Here is a 24,379-nt window from a genome sequence, read left to right as displayed (position 1 = left end):
TTGAACCACTTTTCAGGGCCATAGAAATTTGTAAATGATCCTTTGCCATAAATTTGGAATCCGTAAATATAAGTTGCAATTTTTTTTAATAACACAAAATCTTTTTAAAACGTTTTGGAGAAAATAATAGAACCAACAATAGAACCAAAGCCAGGGTTCTATTGTAGTTATAGTTTTTCTTTTTCCCGCACTTTTTCATTTCTCGGGAAATCGGGATTAATTTTGATCCCGGGAATTCCCGCCTAGAACAAATTATTAAATTTTAAGAATGTAGACTTCGTTAAAAAACTATAAAATGTAATTGGATACAAATAAAAAAATCCAATAAAAATTTAATATAACGAGATAAAGTGACTCGATTTCGCATTTTGGTTATATACAATCCTGTCACCATTCGCAATTGTATCGGAATATCTTCAATTTCCATTAGATTTTGTTATACCTTCGTTAGATTCCAATTAATTCTGTTAATTCGCAAAAATATTTTTTTTTTTTAATTTTTGAATTGGCAATGTTTTGATTACTAAATTAAAAATTTAGTAAAAATGTTAATTAAAACTTGAAGAAAACGCTAATATTAAACAAAATTCAATTCCACGGAAGGTTTCATTCTAAAAAATTTTGTTTTACTCTTTGTGAAAAATCAAACTAAAATAATTCCATTTTCGATCGGAATAAAATTCGGTGACCGCCCTGAACATTCACGAGTATAAGGAATTATTTGTTGGAACATTGATGATTATCTCCACCCAACTAAAATGTTTCAAAACACAACAGAAAAATTCGCACATTTAATCAATAAATTCAATTAGCTCAACCTAAAAGTAATTGTCAAAAACCTAAGTCTGTAGTAAATTATAGGCAGCTATTGTTTGGCACTTGGCTGACAATTTTTTTGGTCATTTGACACGTACATGCTCTTTGTAGTTCAGAGAGTTCCAGAAGTAATCTATTGGAGAGTTGTCGTAAGGTTTGTTTACAAGCAATCGGTTATAGGTAGAGTTCTTCACGGGAATTTCCGGGGAATTGTGCGAGAATTCCTGGGAATTATTTTCCTAAGTTTTATGTGATATTTTTTGAACTTGAGTTTCTTTAAAAGATTCTTAAAGCTCCAAAACAAATGCAGAATATTCATACAACAAAACAAAATAGACCAATAACAAGTTCATTATTCAAATTAATGCAAAAACTCGTGAATATTCAGGGCTGTCACAGAATTCTATTCCAAACGAAAGTGGAATTATTTTAGTATTTAGCTTTTTCACAAAGAGTAAAACGAACATTATTGGAATAAAATTTTGTTTAATATTATTGGGTTTTCTTCTAGTTTTAATTAACTTTACTTAATTTTCGATTTAATAAGCCAAACATTGTCAATTCAAAATTAAAAAAAAATATTTAGTTTTTGCGAATTAACAAAATTAATTAGAATCTAAAGAAGGTAGAACAGAATCTAATGCAAATTAAAGCTATTCCGATGCAAATGGTGACAGGTTTGTATATAATCAAAATTAGAAATCGAGTCGTTTATCTCGTTATGTTAAATTTTTATTAAATTTTTTATTTGTATCCAATTAAAAAATTTCCGGGAATTCCCGGGAATATTTTTTTGTTAATTTTCGGGAAATGATTGTCGGGAATTTTCGGGAATTTCTTCATAAGTTTTCTTCTAAAAGTTACAATTTTCAGATTCGTTTCGATGGCCAAATTTGTTGCTAATTGAATCATTATATTATATCCATAGATTTGTTCGGTTCTAGCAACTGATAGTCAGTTGGCAAAGAAGTATTACAGTTGAAATAATCGAATTTTTTTCACTCAACTCAAGCCACTGCAGAAACATTTGGTTATTAAGAATGAATATAATTTAAATTTTATGCTCTTAAAGGAATTATTAAGATGTCAAACATTACAACTTTTAGGGATATTCAATGAATATTATTCATATTTAGAGAAAATAATTACAATAATAGTGGTTCAAATTTGTTTATATACAATCAGATATGAAAAATGTCTCTAACTACGCATGTTTTATAGATTTAACTTAGTCGAAATTCTTAAGTTTTTTAATTAAACATAGAATTTATTGATTTTATACTGATTAAAACTACGACTGTAACAATACCGATAAAATGCCAATATTAAATTAGAAACCCTTATAAAGGCTGGACAGCACTGTACAACCAAATATAGTTAATTTATACTTCTTTTAAAATCTTGGTACAATTACAATTCAATTTATTCGAAAAAAAATTCCCGGGAATTCCGGAATGAAACGATTTTTTAATTTCCTCCCGGGAAAGAAAAAAGTCTGGGAAATTAGGAACCCTAGTCCACATTCTTAAAATTGAATTTGTTGTAGGCGGGAATTCCCGGGATCACGGGAATTTCAAAATTAATCCCGATTCCCCAGGAAATGAAAAAGTGTGGGAAAAGAAAAACTCTAGTTATAGGACTACATTAAAAAATGCATTTTTTATTAAAAGTGCATTTATAATGCAATTTTCATATTTCACACACATTTAGCTTTTTTGCAATATAGTAGATATATTTCAAACTGGAGTGAATCCCAGTCTTGCAAAGAATGCACTGGCTTAAGAACCTGCTTTAGTACCACAATTTTGTAGCATTCATTAGGCACGTATGCATAATTTATATGTTGACAAATTTATATCTATCATTTCACAAATAAAACTAAAGTTTATTATTAAATTGTTTCCTTCAATGTAATGTTTAGTGAAAAATGAAATAACCCACATTTTTTGAGACCACTTTTCTTTCTTCATCAAGTTTCCATAAAGAAAGTGAAAATAATTGTAAAGTTATATAAACAAAATGAGTAGTAAATGAACATAAATAGGAAAATGCATTACGAGTTGTCAGACGTGTACGTTTGTTGGTCATAATGATGTTTATGCAAAAACTCTTGAATATTATTATTATTATTATTTGATGTACCAATTTTTAAAGTTGGCCAATAGCCATTGACTTGAATTATAGTTAAATGCGAGCGAAGATGAAAAACTTTACGGTTTTGTTTTATGATTTATTAATACACAAAAGCTATTGTTATATTGTTTTAAGCATCACCATTATTGGCTGCCTTCGCAAAACTATTTTCGAATATAGTTTTGCAAAATAAATGGCGCAAAATGGGATAATTAAAAACTGCGTAATACGCACCTATATTAGATGATTTGCTTTAAATGTTTAAGTTTTTATTTCAAAAAGAAGAAATTCTTACCGATAAGCAACTTCGCGCTCTCCTGTACGCGGTCGAGTAACTCAAAAATAGAGTTGTATTCCATTTTGAGTCGGAATATGTGGTGGAAATAATAAGGAGATCAGATGGAGTGAAGGTACTTGAATGCTTCTTTCGACATTGCACTGAATACACATGCCTAGAACATCAAGAGCTTCTTTCTTTAATTTATACCATCCATAAAAACAGATGGAACAACATGATCTGTTGAGTCTTGCGTACATTAAAATCGTCTCTATGAGCATAACCCCATTCAGAGATTGTCACATGATCTTGGTTAAGTGTAACATTCATGTTTTGCCTCATTGCCCCAATCTCCGACAGGCTTGGTCTATAATTGAATGAATATGAATGGCAAATGTTGCTGTCATCTGCAAAAGAATAGATTTGATTGGAAGTTTGACGTAGAATGTAGTTTAGAAAGAGAAAGATAAGAAATAGAGATAAGATAAGATAAAGACCCCTGAATTGGTCTTGAAGTCGTTTGATGAGATTCGATCTATTACTATTCGTATAGTGCAATCTCTAAGAATGCTCGATATAAATCTAGAGAAGTTGTTTCCGACACCGAAAGCAATAAGTTTTGATAAAAGCGCACCATGACACACTCTATCAAAGGCCTCAGAAATATCTAGAGCCACCTTTACTTTCGCCATAACTTTGAATGGAACGACACCATTTCTCCGATTCCTCTACGAAAGCCATACTGCAACGTGCAGAACTAATTGCTATTCTGCGATTATCTTCAGGGTTGTTAGCCTCTCTCTTTTTAGGAATTGGCATTACATTAGCAACCTTTCAACATACTGGAAATGTGACGGCTCGGTATAAAGAGCTGAATAGGTTAACTAATGGACGAGCTAGCGTTGAAGAACATTGCTTCAAACCAGTGCTATCAGGCCCAGGAGACTTTTTTATGTTGAGTTCCGCTAAAACCTTTTCCTTAATTTAGTTTCTTCTGTTTAAAGCAACCTCAATATCTCGAATTTAAATTCGAATTTTCGAACATATCTTAAGTAGCATATATTCTGAAACTACTGTAAAATTAATGAAAGTTTTTAATTTTTTTAAAAAATTGTACGAGAATTCCCGGGAATTATTTTCCTTAGTTTTATTTGATGTTTTTTGAACTTGACATTCTCTAAAAATCCTTAAAGCTCCAAAACAAATGCAGAAGATTAATACAACAAAAAATATTTAATAACACATTCATTATTAAAATTATTCCAAAAACTCGTGAATGTTAAGGCTGACACAGAATTCTATTCCGACCGAAAGTGGAATTATTTTAGTATTTAGCTTTTTCACAAAGAGTAATAAGCAAATTAACATAATTATTTGAAGTCTAACGAAGGGAAAAAAAAATCTAATGGAAATTGAAGCCATTCCGATACAAATGACAAATGGTGACAGGTTTGTATATAACCAAAAATAGAAATCGAGTCAGTTTATTTCTTTATATTAAATTTTTATTGGATTTTTTACATTTTAAAACCAAAGAAATTTTTTAGATTTTAAACGAAGTCTACATTCTTAAAATTTAATAATTTGTTCTATGCGGGAATTCCCGGGATCCCTGGAAATTTCAAAATTAATGCCGATTTCCCGGGAAATGAAAAAGTGAGGTAAAAGAAACACTTTACTTCCATATGTATTGGGACATGTATTCGATACATATGGAATTCCTTGTGTACGTCTAAATTCACGTTCTACATACCATTCATAATTTCGATAATTTCGAGTTGAAATTATGACCGTAATGAGTTATAAAACACTTCTCAATAAATGTTTAGTTTTTACATACTGTATGTTTCAGTTAGTCACTAATTTAACTTAATTTTAAATTTCAACATTTTATTTTTGAAAACATAGTAGTAATCTCCTTAAAAACTGAGTACCCAAATACACAATACTTTCATAACACTTTCATCCCACACTAGTAAAATACTTTCTCTTCAAACAAAATTATATTTGAATGAATTTTGAATCGTTATTGTTATTTAAAACATATAAACAAACTAATTTAATTCCCTTATTTAGAATGTCTCAAACGTTTGTGTAATACAAAATGTTACAGAACCATGGAAAAATATTACGTACGAATTTTTACGTAAACATCAAACCGAACATTTTAAAATATTCATAAACCATTAAATACGGATATTGAACTCATTTCAAACAATATGAAAACAAAATCGAAATTAACATACAACGATATACAAAAACGTTTTGCTAGACATGATGAAACCACAAAAAAAAAAACACAAATTTGAATAAAAAACTTTTTAAAATGAAATCATAATAGAAAAAAATTTAGCAAAATATTAAAAAACAAAAACTTGTTTCAGGTTCTTTTTAAAAAGCACGTGTAATAAACATTTGTAATAACTAATAAATAATAAAAATTAAAATGAAATAGAAACTTACCTAATACCTATCTATTTCTTTTCAGGAAACCACAGCATGGAAAACACTGACATCACATCCAAATTCTCTGGTACAATTGTTACCATCACGTGCCATGCGTGTGGTGCAAGAAGTTGTAAGGTCATTTCGTGTAAGTATTTTAAATGCTGCATTAAACTAAATTATAATAAAACAGAAATTAAAATGATTAGAAGAAAAAAAAAATAACAAATCTTTATACATAAATTAACACCATTAATTGGTTAATACCAATAATGGTTATTACTCGTACAATAACAATGAAAATACTAACAAAAACAACAACCAAAACGCAAATATTGAATTCTGCAACTAGCCATAACCAAACCAAACATGCATTCTTAGCAGCCAACAAGTGTCCTTCAAATCAGCTCATGAAACCAACCAGCAAACACACTTTGTTGTTTTTGCAAAGCAAAAAACTGACCAATATGTATTATGGTTGCAACTAGATTTTGAAGAAAAATCTAAGATTGGTGAAGGAAATAAATCATTTCGTAGCAAACTCAATAATTTTGAGATTTTGCTAATTAGGGGCATATTTTTTTCTCGAATGTCTAAATTAAACCGGTTTTTTTTATTGTTGTAAACTCGACCAGTTTCCGTTTTCTTTAACATTTCGGTTTTTTGACAAACCGAGTTTTTTAAGACGGTTAGCCGGTTTTAACGAAATGTATTTTCTAAAGCTTATTTCAACATATTTTTGAAAAACTTTTATAATATTTATAAAAATATTCACCCCTATCGCGAATCTATATTTCACATGAAATATGTTCCCTTTTCCTTTTTTCGTTCATCAACTTTGTTCACGTGAAAAAATTCCCCATGTTGTGGAATTTTTAGATGGAATTTTGTAAACAATAAAAAGCAGTTACGAACAAAATCAACTATTGTGAATGAAAAGTTCATGGGAAATTTCACGATAGCAATTTTCCCTTCAAGGGAAATGGATATTTCATGGGAACAAAATTTCACATGTTATTGCCGATATTCGCCAAATGACGAAATCGTTTATTTTAAACGTACTTTTTCGGCTAAACCTACAACCGGTTTTTTTAAATTTGCCGTTTTTAGCATATTCTGTTCTAACTTCACATACACAGTTATCGCTCCTGACAGTCATTTCCCAGCAGCTCTAGGATAATATCCTGAACTTGTGATTGTATCTATCATTCATTGAGTTAACTAGTTACATAACCAGCAACGTTACTACACAATTAATGTTTAAATTAACTACACTATAGATTACATAGAGATAGTTAAGTGACAATTGTCTTTACGCTAGATTACATTTGATGTACAAAGTAACCAATTTATCTTTGCTTTACAAATATTACATAAGTGTCAAATGACCCAAAATATATAAATTGGAGTCAGCCAAGTGATCAGACATTAGTGACAAATACTATCTATAAGGGATACATTTACTACATACTTAACTAGGTTGGGTGCTACTGATTTTAAAACCCATAATTGAGGTGTTTTAATCAAAAATTTACTTTTTCTCATCTCTTAAATACCTTGAAAATAGTGTATGCATACTGGAAAAGTAGATAAAAAACAAGTAAGAGTGCTATATTCGGCTGTGCCAAATCTTACATACCTTTCACCAAATTATATTTCAAAATAAAAATTTTTAATATTTTTAGGTAAAAAAATTTATTTTTTTTGCAGTTTTTTAATTTTTTGGAAAAACTAATTTTCAAATTGTTAATATTTAGCGAAAAAAAAACTTTTGGTGAAAAAAAAAATCGGGTTAAAAAATATTAATTTGTGGTTTTATATACCTCTTTGCAAAGGTCTTTGAAATATCTATCATTAGATATCAATATTGTCTATATTAATGACTTAGTAATCCAGATATAGGTAAAAAATCGAGGTTGTCCTGGTTTTTCCTCATATCTCAGCCATTTGTGGATCGATTTTGCTGATTTTAAATAGCAAACTTCTCGAAAGCATGTTTGATAGAATTATTGATTTGGATCCCGAAGATATCTGGGGTCTTCAGAAAATTGATTTCAACAGACAGACAGGCGGACATGGCTTAATCGACTCCGCTATCTATAAGGATCCAGAATATATATACTTTATAGGGTCGGAAATGAAAAATGTAGAAATTACAAACGGAATGACAAACTCATATAAACCCTTCTCACGAAGGTGAGGGTATAAAAATGTTTCAGAATTCCAAAATATGTGAATTAGTTTAAAAAGGAAAATGTTACTTTGATTTGGTTTACAGAACAGGGGGATTTTAATGATTAATTATATTGTAATGAGGAATAACAGAGTGTTCAATGAAAAAATAAAAGTCGAAATGACCTTGTTCTGCAAATAGAGTGATTTAAACGAGCGATTTTCAAAAACGAATAATTAACAAATTGATGTTCTTTGGAAATCACACAATTGTGTACATTGAAAAGGTTTGTTTACACGAAAGTAAAACGAGTAAATCATGTGTTTCACAGGACACCAAAATATTTGAATTTGAGTAAACCGAAAACCTTACTCGGATTCGGTTTACAGAGTAGATGTAATATCAAAGAGCAGGTTTCCAAAAATGTATATCTAGACTAGTGTGAATATAGCGTTTTGTTAATTATGAACTAAGTTCAAAATAATCACCCTTTTTCTGTAAATCAAATGATTTCAAAAAGGAGCGATTTTCAAAAACAAATAATTGACAAATTTATGTTCTGAAAATCGCACGATTTTGTACATTGTTTGGTTAATACTGATACTGATTTGAAACTTATAACAATTTATAAATATATATAAAAGGTATTTTACAGCATAGATATCTATTTGTTAAAATTACGGGCAGAAATCATTTGGATTTGATTTATAGCAGACCAAAATATGTGAATTCGTTTTAAAAACGGAAACGTTACCGGATTCGGTTTACAGAACAGGAGGAATACTTTTACTGATCATCGTTACCCTTAAAATATCCCTATAGCTCGACTGACGTTATCTCTAAAATACATTTACCAACATAGATACAATTAACGATACCGTTTTAACTATGTTACTGATATAATCGAAACTACAGTTATCATTGTTATATAAATTATTAAAATTATTCTATAATTGAGTCTATTAAAATGAAAGAAGTTAAAAAATGTCTTGTAAATTTTAGTAATGAGAGGTTGTCAGAGGTTGCCCTAACTATTAAATCCGAAAACCCAAACCGATTAAAAATGGATTTATGTGAATTTTGGGAGCCATAGATATGCAATTGAAATTACTTCTTCCCTAAACCAATGTCTAAACCACAATAGCATTTAGACGATGGTGATGACGATGACCATAAACCGTAAAAATTTAACAACAAAAAATCGAGTATTTATGTTACAAACTTGCAGAGATGTCCAAACAAAATTAAAAATTATTTGAAAAATAAATACAAAACAAGTTCACTAAGATTGCCAATGGCCATGTTCATGTACGCATACATTATTTTAGTATTAGAAAATAAAATCTTACCATAAACGTTTGATAAGGCCTACAGCTAAAGAGTTTTTTTTTGGCCAAATTAGTTTAAATAGTCAGAGTTTTTCAATAATGATGGTGACACCTGTCACTGACAACAGCCACTACCATTCAACTTCATGGTATTCTGTGTCAATGCCTTTGTGAATAGTCTGTCAGTAAGTCCATGCTGGTGTTTTGTTTTACGATCCACATTGTTTCATAGTATAGAGTCTGAGTACGTACAAACATATTTTTATGTCTATTTATTTAACAAATTTTGTTAAATATAATAAAAGATTATTTCATATGAGTACGAGTAGAGTATCGAATAGATGAGATCGTCGTCGGCCATAGACAAGTGTAGTGAATGTATGATGTATTTTTTTTGTTTAGTATTTAACCGTAAGCTTTTAATTTTGAAAACATACTGGTAGGTGATACTGAACTGATACTGTTTGATATTCGTATACGTTAATACACTTAAACTTGTTCACAATTATTAATGATTGAAGTTCAATACAGTTTTGTTGCATTTTTGGAAAAAATTCATTAAAAAAATAAAAAACTGGGCAGAAAATTTTGAAAAACCTGTTCGATTTTGCATTGCATAATATTTAAGAGATTGTTGCTTAAAAATCGTTTTTATTACATATTTATAATTGCATACTAATTTGGCCTAATTTGGTTAACAAATTTTAACGAAGATGCAACTTGTGTGGTGGGAAGATAAATTAGTAATTTTGAAACAATGCAGTTTATTTTATGTTTAAAAATTTAAGTAATAACACAGCTGTATTAATGATAAATTAAAGCATTTTTTGGTTTCTTTTAACTCTTGATTAAAACTTGTTAGATTATCTGATTTTCACTGGTTTTTGTAACCGATTTTCCTTATTACAAACATTCCCTCCTGTTCTGTAAACCGAATCCGAGTACAGCTTTCGTTTTTAAAGCGAATTTATTCTCCCTGCTCTTTAAATCGAGTGATTTCAAAAACGACTAATTGAAAAATTTATGTTCTCCAAATTGCACGATTTTTTTACATTGAACCAGGGATGATAAATGACATTTTCAAAATTGTACATAATTCAGTACAAAATTTTACTTTTTTTACCATAATTGTACTAAAACGCAAAACCGTCACACCTTCTTTAATAACATTGTTTAGATGGTCCAGAATTGAAAATGGTAAGTTGTGTTCCGCAACAAACAAGCTTAACATAACTTCTAGTTTTTAGCGGATTCTGCCACAGGACATGTGGTTGTTTTTACAAAATAATTTATTTTTCGTGTGGTCTTAACTGCATTAATTTTTCTAATGTGTCTGTCACAGGATTCATGTCGTTTTATATGAGTTATTCCACCTAGAATAGAAATATTACAAATACCACATTTTTTGTTGGCCCCGTCTTTAATAATCCACGGAAATTCTTTGGTCCATGCTTCTCTGAAGGTTGTTGTATATGGTTTGCGCGTTTTATTCGTTCTATAACACAATGAAAAACATATTTTACATATTGAAATCCAATTATTTTGTCTTCAAACTTACGTTGCTTCTTCTAGATCCATTAAGGTAATTAAAAATATTTAGTTGCACTTATTAAAATGTATAAATTAAATCGTTTGAATATGTTTGTATGAGCTTTATATAATTTATGATTAGTGATGGAACATGCCATTGGAGTACTGAACATTCCATTGGAGTACTGCAGTACTTTTACAATGCCAATTGTACTGAAAAAAGTACAATTGTACTGACTTTATCATCCCTGCATTGAACAGGTTAGCTTACACGAAAGTAAAACGGGTAATTCTTGTGTATTCGTTTTACAGAACACCAAAAAGTGAATCCGTCGAATTCATATGATTTCCAATTTTACTTTGGCATAAAAAATACCACATTAAATGTACAAAATCGTGCGATTTGGAGAACATCAAATTGTCAATTATTCGTTTTTTAAATCACTCGATTTGCTTAACAGGGACCATTGTTATATAACTCATTGTCCTGTAAATCAAATCCAACTAAAGTTTTCTGTTTTAACACGAATTCACATATTTTGGTGTTCTGTAAAACGAATCCATTTTATTTACTCGCTTTACTTTCTAGTAAACAAACCAGTTTCAATGTACAAATCAAATTCTCAATTATTCGATGTAATAGCTTGTTTTAAAATCCCTCGATTAAGAGGACAGGGGCGATAATCTTCCTTTATTTTGTTATTCATTTGATTATAAACGTAACACTTGCATATTTATATATTTGTTTTCGCTCCATGTGGATAAGATCCACTATTGCCATCGCTACTTTTCTTTTCTTTTCTGATCTTGAATTATGGGATTTTATCTTAAAATTTTGTTTATAGTTTGTCCTCAAGTCCAAGAAAATATTAAGCACGATTCACCCTAAATCAAATATCTGCATCATTTTTGGAACATTACATATTGATATTGATAATTAAGCCAAATGCCAGTAAATAAATTTCAAATAATCCATCACTAATGTGTAAACTTTTATCAAAAGACTTTTATTGAAAGGTTAAATGTGGAAAAAATGCGTAATTCATTTCGAAAGAGAACTTTTCAAATTTATTTTCTCTACATATAAATATCCTTACAAGTTTTAACCCAGTTAGCATTTGGAAGATTGTTGAGTCTTTTCGACTAGTTTTGATAACCTAAAACTGATTAATAAGTTGCACTCTTAACAAATGATTCAAAAACGATTTCCTTTAATGATTAAAAAGTGATTCAACTCAAAAATTATTCAAAAATGAGTGAAAACTAATCAGAAGAGGGGCCCATAAAATACGAATTTAGACGAGTCGCGGATAAGGTACCATTTTCTCCCGACAAAAGTATCATTTATGATCAGAAAATGAGCGCATATTCCAGCTTTTAATCAAAAATGACTGGAGTTTGATTAAAATTTTCAAAAAATGCTAGCTGGGAATGTTTAGCATCTCCAAACATGTTTCTGTTTTTGTCACAAAGAGAAAGTAAAGAGTGAGCCAGAAGAAACTTATACTTGTATTATGTTAAACAAAACTTAAACCGTTCAATAAAAAATTCTCAAAAATACGTAAATATTGCACAAATTCATTAAACATTAAAATATTAGCATATTACTCGGTATTTATAAATTTATCCACTTTATCCGGGAATCCTCCCATTAAAGATTTTATAGTTGATTCCGTAACTCTTTTGGAAGAGGTGGTCAACTTACGCTTAAAATCGGACATGTCCTGGGATACGTTTCATGTGTTCTTTAATTCTATTTTTACAAGAGCCCAATACCATTCCATTGGCTGAAGTTCTGGACAGTTGGGTGGATTTGCCTCCAGTTGTACATAATTTACATTATTGTTTGAATATCACTCAAGGGCCTTTTTTCCATAGTGGCGTGATGACAATTCGGGCCAAAAATAAGAAGGCTCTCTGTGCTGTTTTAAGAAAGGTAAAATCCGTTTTTGTAGGCACTCCATAATATATATTAATGTGTTTATCGTGCCTGATGTCACAAATGATTGGCTTATTTTGCCACAACTGCAAATGGCTTGCCACACAAGAACATTACCTCATCCATTAACCACATGAAAACCTTGACCCAACAGCTGTATTTTTTTTTAATAAAATTTGACTTCAACTTTTTCGTTCGTTCTTTATACGACTCCAACTCAGCATTAGTTTTAACTCCGCGTACAAAATAATCAGATCATTTAACTGTAAGAGCTGCTTTTCTGATAGAAGTGTTCGGTGCTCTTCGAAAGAGATGTTCAATGTTCAGAAAGTCTTCCTTATACTGTTTAATGGCTTTTGTTACAGTGTGACGATGAACCTTCAGATCTTTCTTTTAAAGGCCATATTGGATTTTTTTGAAAAGTTAATGTTGAGAAATCATTAATTTTCAATTGTATAAAAGCTAACGTGATTAAAAGAATAATAATTTGTTGGACCAAGGATAAGTTTTGGGTGGAATAGTGTGTATAATTTTTTTCTGACTCACATTCACTTTAAATGACCGAGTATTTCTGTTGTGTCAGTTGATTTTCTGTTACTAGTTTCGAAAAAACGATTTCGTAAACGACTTTGCACATTTTGGTGTTCTGTAAATCCAATACACATGATTTACTAGTTTAACTTTCGATTAAACAAACCTAATCATTGCAAATATCACGAATGTCAACGGAGTTCATAAAAATTATCAAACTAGTAAAGTTACAACGGAGAAAAAAGTGCATAACAAGTTATTATAATCCATGTTCTCTTTGTGCCGCCCACTAGTTTCAAAAGAACCTGATATTTAAAGACGAATCTTTTTAGGAGTATAAATGTACTTATATTTATATTTAGATTGGTACTTTAAATTGTTAGAATAGTTTATAGCATAAAAATTAACATAATTGCTTAAATAATATTTCAAAATTAATTGCTCACCAAAATGACCACTCCTTAACGACCTCCAAGCTAAGACAGGTGAATAAAAACATTTGTTTTAGGTGGACTTAATTGAGCTAAGAAGTAAAGCCAACAAAATGACATACATACAAGTGAAAACTTCTTATATTTGTTAATAAATCAAAAAGATACAAAATCATTTAAAATAATATTTTGAAATGTTATTTTGGCAAAGATATTCTAACAAGATGCTAAACAATTTAAGAACTTTTGTTAACCATTTAGAAGTGGCATGTCAAAAATGTTAACCAAACAACCATGTCAAGGTGCTTGCAAGAAAACAAAAATTTATTATTTTCAATATTTTTGGCAAATACTTAAAGAAAAAAATAACTAAGCATTTAAATAAATTTATTAGTTGAAGTGAATTTTTAACAATTTAAAAAATTTAAATATATTTACAGAAAGATACCCAGGTGATAGTAACAACATCGGCGGGTAAAGTAAGGGGGCGTTTTCAAAAGTATCGTTCTGGTGAACGTGGTGGTTATTACAGCTTTAAAGGCATACGTTATGGACAAGCACCAGTGGGCGATAGAAGGTAGATTTTTTTATACAATTAATTTTAATTATAAACCTAATTTTTACATAATTTTGTTACTTTTAGATTCCGAACTGCAGAACCAGAGAAAAGTTGGTTGGGTATAAGAGATGCCTCTAGAGAGGGTAATAGTTGTCCTCATAAAAATATGATTTTAGATACATTTAAGGGCAATGAGGATTGTTTGTTTATAAATGTATTTACACCCAAAATGCCCAAGGGAGAATTGTAAGTATTTGTGGTGAATTTGTATTGTATTGAAAAGTTATTAACATAATTTAAAATTTCCAGCAATCCTGAGTTTCCCGTTATGGTTTGGCTACATGGTGGTGGCTATTCTTTTGGCTCTGGCAACACATTTTTATATGGTCCCGACTATTTGGTGGCTGAAAATGTTGTATTGGTTACCTTAAACTATAGATTAGGTCCTTTGGGCTTTTTAACGGCTGGACCCGATGCCCCCGGTAATCAAGGTTTAAAAGATCAAATTTTGGCCTTAAAATGGGTGCGTGATAATATAGGTGCCTTTGGAGGAGATCCTAATCAAGTTACGGTGTTTGGAGAATCGGCTGGTGCTTCTTCAGTGCAAATGTTATTACTGTCTCCTTTAGCTAAAGGCCTGTTTCATCGTGCCATTTCCGAAAGTGGTTCGGCTTTAAATCCTTGGTCTATGGGTGAAAATTCAGTGGCCAGAGCTTCTAGATTAGCATCAAATTTGGGCTATGTAGGTGCTAATACTACAGAAGATATCTTAGAATTTCTGAGAAGAGCTCCTGCCATGAAACTTGTGGAAGCAGCACCTACCACCCTAACCGAAGAAGATTTCCGCAATAATATTGGTTTACCATTTGTACCCGTCATTGAGGGTTATTGGAATAAGGAGGGAGAGAAAAATGTCTACTATGAAACACCGTTTATAACAGAAACACCACAAGAGTTGTATAAGAAACATAAGTTCCACAAAAATATCCCATACATGACAGGCTACAATACACACGAGGCCATGTTATTTATAAGACGTAAGTTGGAAAATTGTATATGAAGTAAATGGTGTAAAAAACTAATTAATTTGTTTTCTATTTAGGTTTACGTAAAAATCCCCAACTATTGCAGATTATTGAAAATGACTTTGACCGTTTGGTACCTCATGATCTCAATGTTACAGACCAATTAGTTCGTGTCAGCCGGGATATACGTCAATTTTATTTGGGCTCAAAACAAGTTGGCATCGAGTCGGTCGATGAAATGATTGCGGTAAGTGTTTTTTTACTGGTAAATATTTTATTTCGATTAAAATCCTGATGTTTTAAAACGTAGAAAAGGTTTTTATAGAAATTTTTTATGGAAATCACTTAGAAAGTATATAAAAACTGACTGATTTTCATAAAAATTTTCTGTTTTACTGAATACGTCTCTAAATGTAATAGACTTTGGTTCTGATTTAGAAACTCCACTGAAAAACTATTTTAAAGGCCTGAAACACGAAATCATAGAGAAATGTAGAGCGGAAACTAGAAAAAAACACAAAATGTTTTTCTTTTCACATAGTTTTTTCTACTAATACATTCTCACTACTTAGGTTACTGAGTTAGGTCTTTGACAGGAGAGTTTCCGCTCTATGTCTATTCTCTATGCACGTAATTTTATATGTAAATCAAACAGTTTGGAAATAATTTTTGAGTGTTAAAATTTAGTTTTGTATGAAAAACAATCAAACATTATTTGAAAACTGAGTGAATTTCATAAAAGAATTTGAAAATTGTTTTCCGGTCATGTTACTGACTCATGCATAGAGAACATAAAGCGGAAACTAGAAAAAAACTCAAACAAAAAAATTACTCAAAAAAGTGACACATACGAGTGTTGTTTTTGTTTTCACATAGTTTTTTATACTAATACAGTCTCACCACTTAGGTTTTTGACAACTGAGTAAGGTCTGATCTATGATCCGATCCGATAAATACACATAAAGCGGAAACTAGAAAAAAAACTCAAACAAAAAAATCACTTAAAATAAGCAAACACACGAGTGTTGGTTTTTGTTTTCACAATGTTTTTTTTTTACAAATACATTCACATCACTTAGGTTTTTGATAACTGAGTTAGGTCTTTGACAGGAGAGTTTCCGCTTTATGTATACTTATATATTTTATTCAAATTTAAATCAATTTCTTTAAAACTTGATAAGATCTTAGAGTAAGTTAATAAGGTTTATTGAACATTTGAAGACTACACCATTTCCAATTGTATTTCAGAAATATTTATATTTTAGAAATTTTTAAATTAACTTAAAACTTTTCATAATTTTCGAATTTAAATACAATTAGAAACATCTAAAACAGAAAATTGCATGAAAAACGTTTAAGCATTTTTTCCAGATTTAACTTTGTCAGACTTCTTAAATCTTTTAATAAAAGTATTTAAAAATAGTGATTTTCAAAAATTTTTAAATTGTTTTCCAGTCATATTTCTGAATTAGGTTCTAATTTAAATCTATGTATTTATAGTCCTTTTTTCCTTTTATGTATTTTTACTATAATTTTGAATTCAAATTTCAGTTACTCACCGATTTGATGTTCCTGCAAGGTATAAGACGTACAGCCAGAAATCATGCAAAATATGGCAATGCTCCAGTCTACATGTATCGCTTTTCATTCGATGGTGCTTTAGGTTTATATAAACGCATGTTGGGCCTACAAAGGCCGGGTGTATGTCACGGTGATGAAATGGGTTATTTATTCAAATTTGGTTTCTTTAATTTGAGTTTAGATCCAAAATCAATGGAAGTACTAGTCAAAAATCGTATGGTGCGAATGTGGACAAATTTCGCTAAATATGGGTAAAATAACAACATTATTAATTGTTAATACAAGTGTTTATAATTAAAATTGTGTATTTTTTTGTTGTAATTTACAGAAATCCCACCCCACCACATATAGAGGATAATTTACTTACCACCACTTGGCAGCCTATAAAAGCCAATGATGTTATGGAGAATTTAAGTTATATGGATATAACCAAAAATCTTGAAATGAAAGTGAATCCGGAACTTGAACGGCAACAGTTTTGGGATTATATGTATGAGCATTACAATGGTAATGCCATGTAGTTTTATAATCATATACATACATAGAGTACATAAATACATTAAAAACAACATACACATATTAAATTTAATACATTTTGTTAGACAAAATACATTTTCAATAAAAACTGAAACCGTTAACACCATCATAACATTTTTTTTACACAAAAATACATATACAATATTTAAATAAATGAAATTTTATAACAATAGTGCATTAGATATGTTCATTAACCCGGCAATTCCCATACCCTCGCCAAAGGGAGAAACAGTTTGTTTTTATTAAAAATAGTAAATATACGTCTAGTTTACACTATAAATAAGTTTAAAATAAAAAAAAATGTAGCTAGTTGCGATTTTATAGCGGGGTCACCAATAGGTGACACTGGGCAGAGAAAAAATAATTTTCTAAAAATACTTGCTGATATTGTTAGCCTGAATATATAGCAGTATTTATTAAAAAAAATTATTGTGATACTTAACCGTTTGGCATTTTTATAACAACTTATTTATCATAAGACACACACCAGTATGTTAAAATCAAAAACACTGCTTAAAGATTTTTAAAAATCCCCTAGTTAATAAAATTCTAGCGTTGCCAAAATAAAATCTGATATAAAACAGGATCTTATCTGTATATAAATAATATCAATATTTATCAGTGATATCTGTTTCTATGTTTAAAACTACCGTTAATCTTTGTCACCTGTAGGTGACACTGGGAATTGCCGGGTTAACAAAAAACTAATACGAATTATTACAAATTAAAAAAAAAAAACTTTTCAATAAAAATTTGTTTAACAAATTTTAATAATTCTTGATAGAACAATACTATTTTATTCATTTACTAAAAACTATTACCAATTATTTAATCTTGTTCATATACTTCTAATAATTCGTGATAGTGGTTTGTTACAGAACATACCTAATAATTATCCTCAAAATTTAATCTCTTCTAAATCATCTGCCATTTTTACAAAAAAATATTAAAAAAAACTGTGTTTTTTTACATTTCACAAATATAATAATAATAATTTTAGTTTAGCTTTAGTTTTAACATATGTAATTATTATTATTTTTTTATATATACATAAAATATGTTATTTTTTTATTTAAGTTCTTCTTTGAATATAAAAAAAGCATTTAATAAGTTATTGTATTGTAAACATTGTAAATAGTCAAAGAAAAATATGTATACAAAATATTACAAATTGTTTTTCTAATATTCAACAGATTTGTTTAAATTATTTCCAAATAATTTGTTGTTTAATATAAACGTTTTTTTATACATAAATAAAATTGAAAATTAAACAAAATAAGCGTTATTAAGTTATTTTTTAGCATTTGCTAAAGTTGGCTGTTGGGAGGAGTGATAGAGATACATTTGTAATAAAAATATTGAATCGTCTAAAGTTAATTCAGCTTTCGATAAAGTTTTAATGCGTGTCTTTACTTTATCAAGTATTTCACGTTCTGGTGGTGTTAAAGTTTCAAGTATCTAGACAAAAATAAAACATTTAAAATTATTTTGAAATAAATAAATGTCTTAAATTTAAAACTAACCTCTGCTATATATTCCTCCGATTCTCCTCTTTCTTTCATGGTGGCCACAATACTGTCTAATTTTTGAGATTTCTCGATTAAACGTTTATGTTCATTTTTCTCATAATTGGAACGGGTTATGTCATTATACAGGGCCTTATAGCAAATATCCAATAACATTTTGGTGATCTGTATAAGAAAATATTATTAATATTTTAGAATTATGTATGTCTACGAAAAATTGTTTATTTCATTTATTAATTTACCTGTTTGTGTTTCAAATAAAACAAATAAAACGCCTTTGCCGGACCAGTTCCACCACCGCCTGCTTTGCGTATAGTTTTGATTTGCAAAAATTGCTCCTGAAAAAGATTGTACGATAGTAATTTTGCTTCTTTAGCCGGTATCATGGCTTCTTTTTGTAAATCTTCCTGTTCTATATATTTTTTTACGCGAACTACACGAAATATACGCGAAGCTTTTGAACCAAATCTTTCGGTTATAACATTTTCCACACAGGATAAAGCTAAATTTTCAAATGCCACCGACATGTCCACCACATATTGACCACCACCCATTTCTCCAATTTTCCGGATGAAACCAAGAGAATCGTCAGCTGAAATAATAGTTAATATTAAGAGTTAAGGAATGATTATGTCTAATATATATGTTTAAATACCTATTGATGCTATATATTGCTCCAAATGTCGAACTAAATCCAAATTGCTAGAATTTTTCTCAGCATATTGTTTGACTTCAACAACAGTAAAAGGATTTGAATATTGCTAAAAAAAAATATATATTTAAGAAAAAAACTTAAGATCATTATAATAAATTATTTAGTGTGATAGGCAATGAGATAGTAAAAAATTGTGTTTTCAGATATCAGCGAAAAATAATGAGTGTATGACTTAAATCTGAGGGATTTAAAATTGTTTTGCTTTGTAAATATCGAATTTTGTGCTAACAAATGGAAATTTTGCTTTAGTTCTTTAATTTGAAAAATAGTGCCGCTGAAGCACACCAATAATTGGGAGCTACTCAAGCAGCAATTTCAAAACGAGTGCGAGCAGCGGGATTCATCCAAAAGCAAAAAATTGGGTACCAAAAGAATTGAAGCCGAAAGACCTAGAACGACGATTTTGCATGTCCGCATTGACGTTTAAACGCTATAAAAGAAAATCATTTTTGTACCGAATCATTACTTGCGATGACAAATGGACACATTACGATAACACGAAGCGAGCATTGACCGAAAAACGCCAAAAATTTGCGTAATATTTCAGACATGAAACTGTAATATTCCCTCATAACAAAGTAGTCCAGGTCGAGCCCCGTCCGACAACTATTTGTTTCGATCGATGCAGAATGCACTCTCTGGGATACACTTCACGTTGGAACAGAGTATCCGAAATTGGCTTCGTTCTTGGCCTCAGTTTACAGAAAGATGGTAAAAGGTCATAGCTAATAAATGTATTAATAGCGTCAAAATTGGTGACAAATGAAAGTGTTCATTTGGAGTAATAATTGTAATTTCCGTCACACATCTGTTGTAACAATATCGAAAAACCCGGTTTCTCCATATGCGATCAATGATCATAAACTTTTTTTTGTAAATTTGTTCCACAATAATTTGAAAATAAAAATTCAATAACTTACTTTTTGCCAAGGATCAGTTCTTTCGTACATTTGTTTTAATATGTATTTGAAACATTCAGCTGCACTGGCTCCAAGTTTTCGTTCAATGGCGCCCACCATAATGGCATCACGGAAGTCTTGATGAAAACGGCTAAAATTTATTTGCCAATAAAACACTGAAATTTTAAGTAAGAAATATTAAATTTTGTAACGTTTCTACGAATAACAAAATTGTAAAGTGGTCCCTATAATATTATTACAATTTTCTCAAGGGTGTTGTTCAAATAATGTATTTATGAATACATATTTAGCCTGGTGATGTATATCTTACCCGCATCTTTAGCTTGTGAGGCCGGTAAAGCGCCAGATTGTATTTTCAGTAACGTTGGTATATCAATATCGGGTGGAAAGAATAAATCATATGGTTCAATATTGAACTTTGGCACAGGATCCGCTTCACCTTCAGTCGGCACCAGCATAGGCAGTTTGATCAAATAGTTATCCTTAATCATGGTAACAAAGGTATCACGTATAGTTTCGAATTTTTCATTGATCTCATTATTTGAGGCACATTTCAAAACGACATTAGAGGCGGTCTGAGAGCCACTATGTAAAAGCTCTTCAGCAATGGCAGCACCAACGGAACCATATTTAGTTTGTATTAAATGCACGTATCTTAAATAGAACAATGTAACAATGAAATAAATATTACTTTTTTCTAGGTAGAATAGCTTACCTGGAGTATCTTAGTATGTACAAAATTTCATCACGTTTCAAAGAATATTCCGGCACAAATGCATTAGTCTCACTGGGCTGGAAGGTTATCAATTGATATTTTATCAATATACCTAATGCTGTGGAAACCTTTAAAGCATAAAAAATATAAATTCACTTTATATATTTGTATTATTATTGTTTTTTTGGTTTGTTTACTTCTCTTCTCGTTAAATTGGAAGTTTTAACCAGGTTACTCAACGTTCTCGCATTTGCTCCAAACAAACAATCACCCACTATTTGCACTGTTTCACCAAAACATTGTTTTAATATCACCGAACATAAATTGCCATAATCTATAGACATTTTTCTATAAATTTTATTAATTATTCGATTTGTTTGAAAACGTGCAATAAAAAATAAACAAAAGTGCACGTTCTTCTACTTCAAAGGATAGCCAGACTTTGGTTGTTGTTTTATTTTCATAAACAGCTGTGAAGTGGCAACATCTTATTCATGCAGAGCAGTTCTGTAAACAGGGATGTCACGATAACTGCATAGGATAAGAACCATAGGATAGCGTAATATTTGCCCACGGAGTGTTCATTTCATTAAAGATGTTTCGCAACATTTAGAGCTTGTGCAGCTTAAACAATACATTATGAAGTATTTGTAATTTACAATTCTCTTAGTGGCAACCCTTAAAGATAATTAAGAATAAATAATAATGTTAATGCCGTTTTCACTCATTGGCAATACAGGTTTTCATAGATAATGTTGTTTATGAAATGGATAAAACAGTAGAAACTCAGTTTTTTATAGATAATGCAGTGACTCTTTAGGAAAATACTTTATTCGTACCCAGTACTATTGTGAATTAAAAGAAGTTTAGGTTTAAAAACACAGAATGTGTTCCACATTGTTTTAATTTGTAATAATGCTGTTACATTGTCTGTTCTTTATTCCGTATTCTGCAAGATTGTTTAATTTCATCGCATAATAGACAAAAACGTCTATATATTTCGAAACTTTAATATTCAATCAAGTTGAAAAATTCGTAAAATTAATCCCAACAAATTTTCACCTGCTAATTTTGTTGTTATGCACTTAAGATATTTTTATGGTTAGGGCTAGATATGATTGACAGTTATTCGACATATTTCCTACCATTTCTGCTATCGATTCAAAGTGGTAAACGCAAAACATACATATATGTTTTTTCTTTCATTACTTTGATTTTAAGAGAATTTAAGGACATTTTTTAAAAACATTCATTTAATTTAAAATATTTAAACTCAATAAAATTAGCAAGTATTATTGAGTAGTAGCCAACTGAAAAGTATTAAATAGTTACTAGTTATCAAATGTAGTAGAATTTTGTATATTTCGATTTCATGAGACCAATGTTCTTCTTCTGTCGTTTTCAAAACCGATTCCGACAATGATTGGATTCTATGACAACCCCGATTGAGAAAATTCCATATGATAGTGAAAATTTAAATTTTAAATTGAGAAAATTCCAAATGAGAAGAATTTGAGTTTTAAATTGAGAAAATTCCAATTAAAATTGAGAAAAATATAAATAAAACAGAATTTTAATTTAAAATTGGGAAAATTCCAATTAATAAAAAATAAAATGGAGAATTTCCATTTAAATTATTGGCATTTTACTCTATGTAAATACGAGACCATCCATGTGTTCTACGACAAAATAAATTCAAAGTGGTCTCGGCTATCCAGATCACTTGCTTTCCAGATATGACATAATGGTAAATTTTTTTTATAATTATTGTTTTTAATTTAAAGTCATAGAGAAACATAGAGTGGAAACTAGAAAAAACTCAAACAAAAAAATTACTCAAAATAATAACACATACGAGTGTTGTTTTTGTTTTCACATAGTTTTTTCTACTAACACATTCTCACCACTTAGACCTAAGTCTTTGACAGCAGAGTTTCCGCTCTATGTATATTCTCTATGTTTAAAGTTATTTATAAATGTTTCTCAATTTTATTTGGAATTTTCTAAATATCAATTTGGAATTCACAATTTTATTTGGAATTTTCGCAATTTAAAATTGAAGTTCCATACTATATTCGGAATTTTCTCAATATAAAATTTAATTTTTCAATATCATTTGGAATTTTTGCAATCTCAATTTGAAATTATCAAATTTATTTGCAATTTCTCAATATTATTTGGAATTCTATTAATTTTAAATTTAAATTCTCAATTTCATTGGGAATTTAAAAATTCAAAATTGAAATTCTTAATTTAATTTAGAATTTTCTTAATTTCAAATTGAAATTCAAAAATTCATTTGGAATTTTCTCTATTTCAATAGAAAATTACCAATTTCAATTTGAAATTCTCATATTTATATGGAATTTTCTCAATTTTAAATTGAAATTCAAAATTTCGTATGAAATTTTCTCAATTACATACAATGAAAAGTAGTGTAGTCGATGCCTAGTTTGTTTAGTATCAAGATAGAAAAAACATTAAGATCTGAACAGTACTTTCGGCTTTTGTTTGTCTTAATGTGTGTTAAAAATAAGTAAGAAAGTATGGTCTGTCAAGCCCGACCATATAATACCCTACACTAAGTAAAAGAGCAAAAACATTTTTCTTTTAAAATTTCAATAATTTATATTTTTGAGTGATTTTCGGAAGTGGGTCTTATATGGGGGCTATGACCAATTATGGACCGATCACCATGAAATTAGGTCGTGTGATTTATGTCTATATGAAAGTTTACTATGTTGAATTTTGTGAGTATACCAACATTTTTAAGCGATTTATGCACGTTAAAGTGATTTTCGGAAGCGGGTCTATATGAGAGCTATGACTAATTATGGACCGATCGTAACAAAATTTGGTGACATGAATTTTGTATATATAAAACTTATTTGGAGAGCAATTTGTGGAGATACATTTAAAAATTAAACATTTATGACCGATAAAGTCCAATTTCGGAAGGACATTTGTATGAGAGCTAGGTGAAATAATGGACCGATTTCAGCCAGTTTCAATAGGCTTGGTCCTTGAGCCGAAAAAATAATATGTACCGAATTTCATCGAAATATCTTCAAAATTGCGACCTGTACTCTGCGCACAATGTTTACATGGACAGCCAGCCGACCAGACGGACATCGTTTAATCGACTCAGAAAGTGATTCCAAGTGTTAGACTAATATTTTTGGGCGTTACAAACATCTG

General features: G+C 29.8%; 2 protein-coding genes across 3 annotated transcripts in view; one reads left to right on the top strand and one right to left on the bottom strand.

Moving 5' to 3' along the window:
* Positions 1-18,584, top strand: part of LOC135964131 (juvenile hormone esterase) — a 35,746-nt gene extending 17,162 nt beyond the window's left edge. For both annotated transcript variants that reach the window (XM_065516211.1, XM_065516212.1), the window contains exons 2-8: positions 5,715-5,819; positions 14,044-14,180; positions 14,247-14,408; positions 14,472-15,199; positions 15,265-15,434; positions 16,739-17,019; positions 17,097-18,584. In XM_065516211.1, coding sequence (XP_065372283.1) covers positions 5,715-5,819; positions 14,044-14,180; positions 14,247-14,408; positions 14,472-15,199; positions 15,265-15,434; positions 16,739-17,019; positions 17,097-17,289 — 1,776 coding nt within the window. In that variant the 3' untranslated portion in view covers positions 17,290-18,584. The remainder of the gene's footprint in view (positions 1-5,714; positions 5,820-14,043; positions 14,181-14,246; positions 14,409-14,471; positions 15,200-15,264; positions 15,435-16,738; positions 17,020-17,096) is intronic.
* Polr3C (RNA polymerase III subunit C) lies at positions 18,332-21,605 on the bottom strand. Its single transcript, XM_065516213.1, has 8 exons — positions 21,379-21,605; positions 21,182-21,309; positions 20,777-21,120; positions 20,467-20,621; positions 19,487-19,592; positions 19,074-19,423; positions 18,829-18,996; positions 18,332-18,763 (listed from the first exon to the last, which is right to left on the bottom strand). The coding sequence occupies exons 1-8, from the start codon at positions 21,523-21,525 to the stop codon at positions 18,596-18,598; spliced, it is 1,566 nt and encodes a 521-aa protein (XP_065372285.1). The 5' UTR covers positions 21,526-21,605; the 3' UTR covers positions 18,332-18,595.
* Between the last annotated feature and the right edge of the window lie 2,774 nt (positions 21,606-24,379).

This window comes from Calliphora vicina, chromosome 1 (assembly GCF_958450345.1).
Source record: "Calliphora vicina chromosome 1, idCalVici1.1, whole genome shotgun sequence".
NCBI lineage: Eukaryota > Metazoa > Arthropoda > Insecta > Diptera > Calliphoridae > Calliphora > Calliphora vicina.
Note: the sequence above shows the minus strand (reverse complement) of the source record. Positions and strands in the feature narration are given on the sequence as shown.

Bases quoted from the DNA above. Each gene is read 5' to 3' on its own strand.
- Polr3C (XM_065516213.1), bottom strand. From the start codon at position 21,525: ATGTCTATAGATTATGGCAATTTATGTTCGGTGATATTAAAACAATGT. The intron at 21,121-21,181 runs GTAAGCTATTCT...GTTCTATTTAAG, and splicing joins TACATACTAAGATACTCCAG to ATACGTGCATTTAATACAAA. The intron at 20,622-20,776 runs GTAAGATATACA...TTAAAATTTCAG, and splicing joins CTCACAAGCTAAAGATGCGG to TGTTTTATTGGCAAATAAAT.